Genomic DNA, 10,664 nt, shown 5'->3' on the forward strand with positions numbered 1-10,664 from the left:
TGGCTGGGTTTCCCCATGCCCACGGGCGCCCTCCAGCTCGCCCGGGGTCGGTGCACTGTTCCTGGGTAAGCCTGCAATGTCTCAGCCCCTTGGCTGGGTTTCCCCATGCCCACGGGCGCCCACCAGCTCGCCCGGGGTCGGGGCACTGTTCCTGGGTAAGCCTGCAATGTCTCAGCCCCTTGGCTGGGTTTCCCCATGCCCACGGGCGCCCACCAGCTCGCCCGGGGTCGGGGCACTGTTCCTGGGTAAGCCTGCAATGTCTCAGCCCCTTGGCTGGGTTTCCCCATGCCCACGGGCGCCCTCCAGCTCGCCCGGGGTCGGGGCACTGTTCCTGGGTAAGCCAGCCTGGCCATTGAACCCCTGGTTCGTTCAAACGCAAAGCCGCCAAAACCTAAGTCCACATTTCTACGCCTTCCCCGAATTCCAGATGGCAGGTCAGAGACAATCAGCCCCGGACAGGCACCTCCAGGCGCGTGACATCCCGGAAAAGGGGTCTCCCGTCGGGCATGGCTTGGCGGGCTGGGGCCTGGGTCTCACCAAGTACCCCGTCGAGCGCCGACACCACCAGCCACGCTAATTCTCACTCACCCAACTGTGTCACTGGATCCCCAAATGGACTTGATCGTCTTTTCAAAAGCTGGCTGGAAAGACCAACCATCATCCAAATGAGGCTTTGTTGTTCCAATCAATTATTTTACTTCCTCTAGTACTGACAGTCACCAAGTGGAAATCTACAGTAGCTGCATGAATTAAGCACTGGAAGATTTTTATCACTGGACAACTGATTCCCTTTGAATGTGCAGTCATTTTTAAAGCTAATTTGATGACTAAACATTTTGTACCGGAGTGGCTTGTTTTAATTTAAGAATTATGAGACTGGACCATGGCCTGTGTGTTTGTTTTAGCATTCAGCCAACAGTTGTTGAGAGAGCACCTCATGTTACAGTAGTTACACAAAGCCAATTCCAAAAAGTTGGGATGTTTTGTAAAATGCAATGAAATCAAGAGTCAATGATTTGTTAATTCTCTTTAACTTATTTAATTGACAAACATATGAAGAAAAGATTTTCAGTATTTTCTCTGACAAACTTAAAATGTATTTTGTAAATGTAAGCAATTTCAGATTTTGATGCATGGCTGCATATTTCTAAAAACTTGGGACAGAGGTAAGATATGAGTAAATAGTTTTTAGAGAATATTATAATAAACTATTTTGAAACAGTCTAGTAAGCAGGTAAACTGATTATAAGTTAGAATGAGCATCTCAGTCTTAGAAAGCAAAGCTGATTCATGGCCTTTGTTTGTGCAAAAGAAAGGTCAAACAATTAAAAACAAAATCATATTTTTCAATCCAAAATTATAACCAATTTAGGCTGGTTTAAGCTTTTGAAAACTACCATATATAATTTATATTCAGAGATTCCAGAGAAGTCTGAATCAGTGTAATGTAAGCCAGGAAACCCCAGATGAAAAAATACAAATTTGTGGATCTCTTTACTTCCAGGTGCAGCGATCCTGCCGTTGAAGCTGGTGTATTCTGGGAAATTTCTTACCCCTTGGTTTCGAGTGTGGTCCTGAAAAATCTTCGTTTGAAGGGGTACCCCTTTGGGTGTCCCAATGTAAGGGGAAGGGTTAAGGGGTAAAATTGGGATTGGGCCTATATGTCTAGTCATTCATTTCTGTTTATTTGATGACTAGTATAGTTTTGGCCTATTCATAGACGTCTATTGGATTTTCACTGACAGCCCAAATTTGGCCTTGCTTTAGCCAAGATTACTATGTTTAGACGTCTATTAGACATCTATTAGACATCTTTTAAAAACAAAAAACGCTTGCTGGGTGGCCTCTAGGGTCTGTCGCTAGAGCATCTTAGAGGTCAGAGGAGTGAGGTTTACCTGTACAGCACTTCACTAGCTGGCATCTGTTACACTCACCTCCCTAATCTTCACTCCCATCCGGGTCATGGCACCAATGTAACCCCTCCAGTCCTACACTACCCAAACCACTTCAAGCTGGAATCGAATCGGCAGCACTTTGCATGGTAGTTGGTTGCTAACAAAGAGGCTAAAGACCATGGCCTCTAGCGTCTGTCACTAGAGCACCTTTAGACGTAAGAGAAGTGAGGTTTACCTGCATGGTACTTCACTAGCTGGCGTCAGTTACAAATTCAATTGAGAAACAGATCTTGATGACCACTGATTGTTGAGCAGTTTAAGTCTTAACATCAGCCTGGGCAAAAATGTTACTTGTAAAATGTACATTTACTGTAAATGTAATTTTTTTTTTACATTTGTCAAACAAATATTACTTTTGATTATTTAAAAAACACAACACAGTCAGTCCAGATGAGAAAAAATAACCAAAATGTAACACAGCACATTATGTTCATTACACAAAAAGTAGCTAACACAATTAGTCTTTTTAGAAAAAAAAATATTGTAATGCACAGCTTTTTTTTAAAGGTCAAGACTTAGGACAGACTAGTGAACCACTGCTTTCACCTACAGTGCTCAGCATTTATAAGCACACCCCTCACAAATCTCGCTTTTAACTTCATATTTTTAATAGGAGGCTATACAATATTATATTTGTACATATACATTAGATTAGTTAATACTGAAGCCAAATCTGGAGGTCATCTAACAAAAGAACTTACGATAATGGTCCCAAAACTAGTACACCAAAATATCTAAAGGGATGTATAAAGGGATATCAAGCTATGAAGAAACATCCTGTATTGAGTTTATTATTTTGTGCAGCACTCACCAATCTCAATGAGTGAAGACATTTTTATTTAGGCTGTTAAATGCATTTGTTGAACATAAAGATAATTCAGTTGGCCTTGTCTATAATTAACAAGATAGGTATTTATTTAAAATGTAAATTATTTACAATTCTTAACTATAAAAATATGTATAGTCTATAGTATAAATAATAGTGTGAATTCTTTTTACAAGTTCCTGTCTCTGTTTATTACAGTAGACTGGTGTCAAATTTGTATCCTAGCATGTCGATCAGGTTACAAACATGCTCGCATCTTCCTCGAGAGAAAACATGCTGAGTCACAGAGACGCAGCTCCATGTCGGCCCTTGGGATGCTGCACTTGTTGCTTACTCAGAATGGATGTGAATCTTTGTAATGCAGTGTTTTATTCCTAAAAATGAGAATAACATCTGGAAAATATGTTTGCCTATTGATGGTGTAGGAAAAATATGGTTCAGTCTATTATACCATTATATAGCCTATAACCAAAAGAGACCAAAAAAAAAACTAAAAGTCACGTTGTTAAAATCTTAATAAAATTGGAAATCATATTTTTAATTGTTATAAGTGAATGTGTTGAATCCAACACGCTATTATTTGTGGAAAAGCAAAGACTAAAAATAGCACAAGATGTAATCTTTGTTATCTAAATTGCATCGTCACGCTGTTACTCAGCTCGTTGTTTGATTGGCTGGTTTCAGTTCCACTGACGCATCATGTTGTGAGTGTATAAAAGATGAACGCGCTCCTTCATTTCACTCACAGCTTCAGGAAGATCTGGAGAGGTTCTTGCTTCAACAGTGATTGAACGGAACTTCGATCTTGCTTGGATTTATTTGAGATCTATTTATTTATTTATTTATTTAATAAAATATTTATATAGTAAAACCTGCCGAAATGGAGACTTCTCAGATTCGCCAGAACTACGACCGCGACTGCGAGGCTGCGATCAACAAGATGATCAATCTGGAGCTTTACGCTGGATACACCTACACCTCCATGGCAAGTGTTTATCATTCAGTCTGTTTGATCAGAATCGTATCGGCGAGTTATTTATCTATTGATTATTGTTTTTCATTCTTGATATTTCACTAAACATTTCACTGATGGTCGATTTACAAATGTGCAATATTAAGAAAAGAGGTTTTGTGAATGTGTGTGTTTTTTACCAGTGGTAGGATACTTTACAAAAATAGCCTAAATAATTTTCAGAATTTTACAAAACAGCTGAATTTATTTGTAGTAGACTAAAGCAAGCAACCTTCATAAAAAATATCTGTAATCTAATTAGCCTTTACTTAAAAATAAATGGTAACCACATATAATCCTTTTAAGTGGCCTATTTTAATTTATGTGATATTAACTCATTGCACCAACACTGGTTATAATGTAAATAAACAACATGTAAATTGTCACTGCAGATGCATTAAATTGCCATCACAGTCTAAAACCATCTTCTGTGGTCATTTTGACTTTAACTGGATGGTTTTTGTCAGCCACGTGTTATAAACAAACTGTCCTTGATGAAAAGCCTTGTAGTTTAACATGTATAGTAACATCAATTCTTATTCCTATCTCTGATTTTGCACAGGCTCACTACTTCAAACGGGACGATGTGGCTCTTCCTGGATTTGCCAAGTTCTTCAATAAGAACAGTGAGGAGGAGCGTGAACATGCTGAGAAATTCATGGAGTTCCAGAACAAGAGAGGTGGACGCATTGTCCTTCAGGACATCAAGGTGCTTTTCTGTCATTCATAAGCAACTCTAGTCATTGTTCTGTTGATCAGGAATGGTCTTAACCTGCTCACTGATCTTAAATCTGCTCTTCAGAAGCCTGATCGTGATGTGTGGGGAAATGGACTGATTGCTATGCAGTGTGCTCTTCAGCTGGAGAAGAACGTCAACCAGGCTCTGCTGGACCTGCATAAGCTTGCCAGTGAGATGGGAGACCCTCATGTGAGTGACCCATAAATTAGCCTACATGTAACTTTGTAAGGCAGTTTATTAGTTTAATCACTATTCTGGAAAGGTATCATCCTAAATTCTCTTTTGATGTCTTGTCCAACAGCTGTGTGATTTCCTGGAGACTCACTACCTGAATGAGCAGGTTGAGGCCATCAAGAAGCTTGGTGACCACATCACTAACCTCTCCAAGATGGATGCTGGAAACAACAGGATGGCGGAGTACCTGTTTGACAAGCACACCCTGGACAGCTAAACACAAACCTCTGAAATGAAGTTGAAGAAATTATTTGATTACTTCTAAAATTCAATAATAAAATGTTTGATGTGCTCACTGGTGAATTTGAAGAATAAACATTTTGAGCTGGATTTACTTGTGTTTTTATTTACATTTATGAACATTAAAGGTCTTATTGTCACATCCAGGATGTGCAGTGAATACTCTAAATTCAGCATTGGGTATTTCTCTGTTAATTAATTCCAAAAATGGCTATTTCAACTGCATATCACTCAAAACGTGAAAAACAACCAATTGTTAAACAAACACCTCTTAATCAATAGCATTTAGCTGATAATAGTACACAGTACTTGAGAGACAATAAGATAGGACACATTTTGAAATATAGTAAGTTTACTCTCTACTTACTAAAACATAAATATGCTCTTGTTTGTAATCAGGTGGTTGACAATAATGATCAGTTTATTAAGATGTATTTTATAAGCTAATTTGTTCAAATTAGTCATCTTACCTAACCAAAGATACTAAATTAATTCAATGATTTAAGCAGTTCCAAAAGATACTGAAAATGACAAGGAAAAACACACTGAAGTTTCATTAATCTGTGAACTGAGTTTAACTGCTTTAAAATGTTTACAACAGATGGACTTTAATCAAAAACCTGCAAACTGTGTCTGAAACTACATTGACCTTTATTATGTGAAGCAGGGGCATGGCTAGGATATCCTGCGGCTGCAACACTATATTATTTGAGGCCCCTTAAATTCCAATTACGAAATGACATACTTGGAGCTGAATGGGTGATAGTGAATGGACGCACAATCATACAGTGCTTACTTTATCATTACAGTTTACCTTTTGGGAATACACAAGTGCAATATATTCATATATGGAGATTATTCAATTCAATTCACCTTTATTTGTATAGCGCTTATACAATGTAGATTGTGTCAAAGCAGCTTCACATAGAAGGTCATAGTAAATTGAAACAGTGCAGTTCATTTTTCAAAGTTTAAGTTCAATTTAGTTTAGCTCAGTTCAGTGTGGTTTAATAATCACTACTGAGAGTTCAAACACTGATTATCAGTGGTGGGTCGAGTAGTTACATTTAGAGTCATATTTGCAGTACAGTGTTTTTACTGACGACATCCGCACTTCAAACAGCAAACTATCACTAGTTTCCATAGGGATATTTTCCAGGCAGGTACTGATCAGGCCCAACCCTGCTTGGCTTCAGTGGGTGTGTTTGTTACCGAAACACCTGCTTCACACACACTCTTGACACATCAGCCCTGCCATAACCTCACAGGATTTATGCTTGTGCTTTATTAATAAATGTTGCTCAAATCAGCAATGGTGTACATCAGGGGTTCCCAAACATTTCAGCCTACGACCCCCAACATCGCCAATGATTCGTAACCCTCACTATCCTCTGAGGTGGTTATTAATCTACAAACGTTGCACGTAACGGCACTGCATAGAAATACACCAGTAAATACATGAGCATCTTATCAACACAAAAAATGCAACAGTCTAACAACAATATTATTATTAATTGTCATTAATTATTTGGTTAATTTAGTTTTTTAAAATGTACTTTAACTATTAACAACTATTTTTATCTTCTGTACGTTATAGATAAAATATGGTAATTCTAATTACTTATTAAAATGTGTTTAATCTCCAAGCACCCCTAGCACCCCCACCCCCTCTCTAATTTTCTCTCGACCCACAAGGAGATCTCGACCCTCACCTTGGCAACAAGTGTATATGAAGGGACATCCTGTGTTGTGTTCATCAACTGTGTAGCACTCATAAATACTGACTCAACAATCACTTGTCAAGCAAAGATACTTTTTGTCTTTGAGTTAGGATACATCCATTTGTTTTAGCATAACACAAGAAAGAGAGAACTCAGCAATTATTGACGATGGACCGTTAAATTACTAGAAAAATAATGCACCCTGGGATATAAGGAACTATTATTTGGTCAAGTCTTGCCTGGAAATACTTTAGCTGTGCATTTCCTTGAAAATAATTGCACACCTTGGTATGTTCATCAACCAATCAGAATCAAGCATTCAGCAGCTCTGAAGTATAAACATAATGATCAAGTCACAGTATCTGCCATCATGTAGTGTTTAAATGCACCCTGTTTCACAGAATAATGAGCATTGCTTACATTTCATTGACAATATTGTTGTTACAAGTTACTTGATACAGTACTTCCAGTATTTCACTTTCCCAGCAGGCACACAACATCATAAGACGCTAATATTAGGTTAGATTTAGATCATGATGTCAGGTGACAAAAATTCAATGTCTAGTAAGCGTCTAAGGACAACATTATTTTGATGTCCAATAATGAAGTCAAAATACGTTGATATTTGGTTGATTTTAGGTTGTGTTGGAAAGTGACAAAAATTCAACATCTGATAGATGTCATAGTGGTAACGTCCATGCAACGTCAAGGTGTAACGTGATTAGGTGTTGATATTTGGTTGATTTTTGGTTGATTTTAGATTGGACATTGATGTCGGCCTGATGTTGGGTTCTGACGTCAACCCGATTTTCATTTCCAAACATAATCCAACGTCCCCACGACGTTGAGGTATGTTGGGGTACAACGTGAGTATGACATCATGTTGACGTCCTGTGCCTGCAGGGTTATAACAGTCAACTGGTGTTCCATTTTATGGCAACAGTTAGGCTGTTATTAATCTTTAAATTGTTTACAATATATAATTTTCCTCTTGCAGTATCTTTATAACACGTCACATGCTGTCGCTACACTATGGTATAATGTTTTATTTTTAGCTATTTATTACCCTGCGTATTAATAGACTTTAAAAGCTGCTAAACCCCATTTCATTGTTCGTACTTCTCTGTGTTCATTGACAACATTCATTTATTAATGTTAAATGTCTTTTTAGACAAAACAAATGAATTTAGTGAGCAGCAACATAAGATTAGAAATGTTAAACATTAAGTATATTTCTTGTAATTTACAAGTCCAGATAATCCAAAATAGTTTCAGTTCAAGGTCCTATACAGCAAAGTTGAATCTATCAAACTTACACAATGATTATGTGTAGGAATATGTTTAATATCCTTGTACTACTTATATCCTAGCAAGTACTCACATCTTCTATGAGAAAGAAAATGCTGAGTCACAGAGACGCACCTCCATGATGGCTCTTGGGAGTTTGCACTTGTTGCTGACACAGAATGACCTTACAGATGCAATGATTGGTACAAAATTGCTTTGCTATTTTCATCTGTAATTAGATCTATCTTCTAATCAATGTGGTATCAGGTATCCAAATGCATTTATGAAGGACAAAAAAAGGTTACATTAATGGTGGAATAGTGCAATGATGCAGGATTGTACCTGATATTTGCCATATTAGGAGCAAGCTCCAGTGAAGGTGTTACTAAACATCCCACTGTTTTCCATACCAGTTGTTATAGAAAGGTTGTCAAATTAAACCTGTAAATGTATTTTAATCTGAAGTCTACTGCAAAAGTTAGCTATAGTAACAATACAAACACATACAAAAGAAAAATGCATGTGGCTGAAATGCTGCAATGATTACTGTTTGAGTATTTGAGGCCTATATGATTAAAAACGGATGATGTTTACAAATTGGAAATAACGCATTTTAATGTTTTCTTATAGATTCATCTATCCAGCTATTAATTATATAAACTCAAACTCTAAAAACGCTATCCATCAAACCAGATCTTTGTTATCTAAATAATTGCATCGTCACGCTGTTACTCAGCTCGCTGTTTGATTGGCTGGTTTCAGTTCCACTGACGCATCATGTTGTGAGTGTATAAATGATGAACGCGCTCCTTCATTTCACTCACAGCTTCAGGAAGATCTGGAGAGGTTCTTGCTTCAACAGTGATTGAACGGAACTTCGATCTCGCTTGAAAATATTCTATCTCTATTTATTTATTTATTTATTTATTTGATAAAGTATTTATATATTAACCTGCCGAGATGGAGACTTCTCAGATTCGCCAGAACTACGTCCGCGACTGCGAGGCTGCGATCAACAAGATGATCAATCTGGAGCTTTACGCTGGATACACCTACACCTCCATGGTAAGTGTTTGTCATTCTGTTTGATCAGAACCGTTTTCGGAGAGTTATTTATCTGTTGATTATTGTTTTCTATTCTTGACACTTCACTATCAAATGTAAAATAAAAGTTGCTCTAGAAATGTACATTAACAAAAGTATTTGCTGGTTAGGAACCAGAGAGAACTGGCAAAGAACCAGCTGAAAACGAGAATCAAAACCTACATGAGCAAGCTGTTTTAAGCTGGATAAATTAGACAATAACTAAAAAATAACAGTAATCCAATGTTCCTTTTTCAGTATAATTAATTTATTTGTAATAATGTGTTACATATTAACTCAGACACAACACTGGTCACACACTAACGGTATAAAAAATATATGACCAAATGCCATGCGCTGTAATGCACATAATATTTATTGAATCTGCCTGTAAACGGTTATAGCTGCAGATCTTGTTCAGTGGTAGTTTTAACTTTAACTGGATGGTTTTTGTCAGCCACATGTTAGAACTGAACTGTCCTTGATGAAAAGCCTTGTAGTTTAACATGTATAGTAACATCAATTCTTATTCCTATCTGATTTTGCACAGGCTCACTACTTCAAACGGGACGATGTGGCTCTTCCTGGATTTGCCAAGTTCTTCAAGAAGAACAGCGAGGAGGAGCGTGAACATGCTGAGAAGTTCATGGAGTTCCAGAACAAGAGAGGTGGACGCATTGTCCTTCAGGACATCAAGGTGCTTTTCTGTCATTCTGTAACATAAGCAACTCTTGTCATTGTTCTGTTGTTCAGGAATGGTCTTAACCTGCTCACTGATCTTGTATCTGCTCTTCAGAAGCCTGATCGTGATGTGTGGGGAAATGGACTGATTGCTATGCAGTGTGCTCTTCAGCTGGAGAAGAACGTCAACCAGGCTCTGTTGGACCTGCATAAGCTTGCCACAGAGATGGGAGACCCTCATGTAAGTGACCCTAAATTCGCCTGTATATGTGTCTCTTTGAAGTGGTTCTGGGAACATGTCCTAAATTTCCTTCTGATGTCTTGTCCAACAGCTGTGTGATTTCCTGGAGTCTCACTACCTGGATGAGCAGGTTGAGGCCATCAAGAAGCTTGGTGACCACATCACTAACCTCTCCAAGATGGATGCTGGAAACAACAGGATGGCGGAGTACCTGTTTGACAAGCACACCCTGGACAGCTAAACACAGACCTCTGAAATGAAGTTTAAGACATTATTTGGCTACTTGTATTAAATGTCATTAATAAAATGTTTGATGTGCTTACTGGTGAAGAATAAACATTTTGAGCTGGATTTACTTGTGTTTTTATTTACAATTGTGAACATTAAAGGTCTTATTGTTACATCCAGGATGTGCAGTGAATACTCTAAATTCAGCATTGGGTATTTCTCTTTTAATTAATTCCAAAAATGGCCATTTCAACTCACTCAAAACGTGAAAAACAACCAATTGTTAAACAAACACCTCTTAATCAATAGCATTTAGCTGATAATAGTACACAGTACTTGAGAGACAATAAGATAGGACACATTTTGAAATATAGTAAGTTTACTCTCTACTTACTAAAACATAAATATGCTCTTGTT

General features: G+C 37.8%; 2 protein-coding genes across 2 annotated transcripts; both read left to right on the forward strand.

Moving 5' to 3' along the window:
* The first annotated feature begins 3,535 nt into the window (after nt 1-3,535).
* LOC130221268 (ferritin, middle subunit-like) lies at nt 3,536-5,089 on the forward strand. Its single transcript, XM_056453671.1, has 4 exons — nt 3,536-3,766; nt 4,356-4,502; nt 4,596-4,721; nt 4,834-5,089. Exons 1-4 carry the CDS (start codon nt 3,662-3,664, stop codon nt 4,981-4,983), a joined length of 528 nt encoding a protein of 175 aa, XP_056309646.1. The 5' UTR covers nt 3,536-3,661; the 3' UTR covers nt 4,984-5,089.
* A 3,762-nt stretch (nt 5,090-8,851) lies between these two features.
* On the forward strand, nt 8,852-10,364 carry LOC130221267 (ferritin, middle subunit-like). The gene is made up of 4 exons (XM_056453670.1): nt 8,852-9,079; nt 9,648-9,794; nt 9,894-10,019; nt 10,111-10,364. Exons 1-4 carry the CDS (start codon nt 8,975-8,977, stop codon nt 10,258-10,260), a joined length of 528 nt encoding a protein of 175 aa, XP_056309645.1. The 5' UTR covers nt 8,852-8,974; the 3' UTR covers nt 10,261-10,364.
* Nucleotides 10,365-10,664: the final 300 nt, after the last annotated feature.

Source organism: Danio aesculapii, chromosome 3, assembly GCF_903798145.1.
Source record: "Danio aesculapii chromosome 3, fDanAes4.1, whole genome shotgun sequence".
Lineage (NCBI taxonomy): Eukaryota > Metazoa > Chordata > Actinopteri > Cypriniformes > Danionidae > Danio > Danio aesculapii.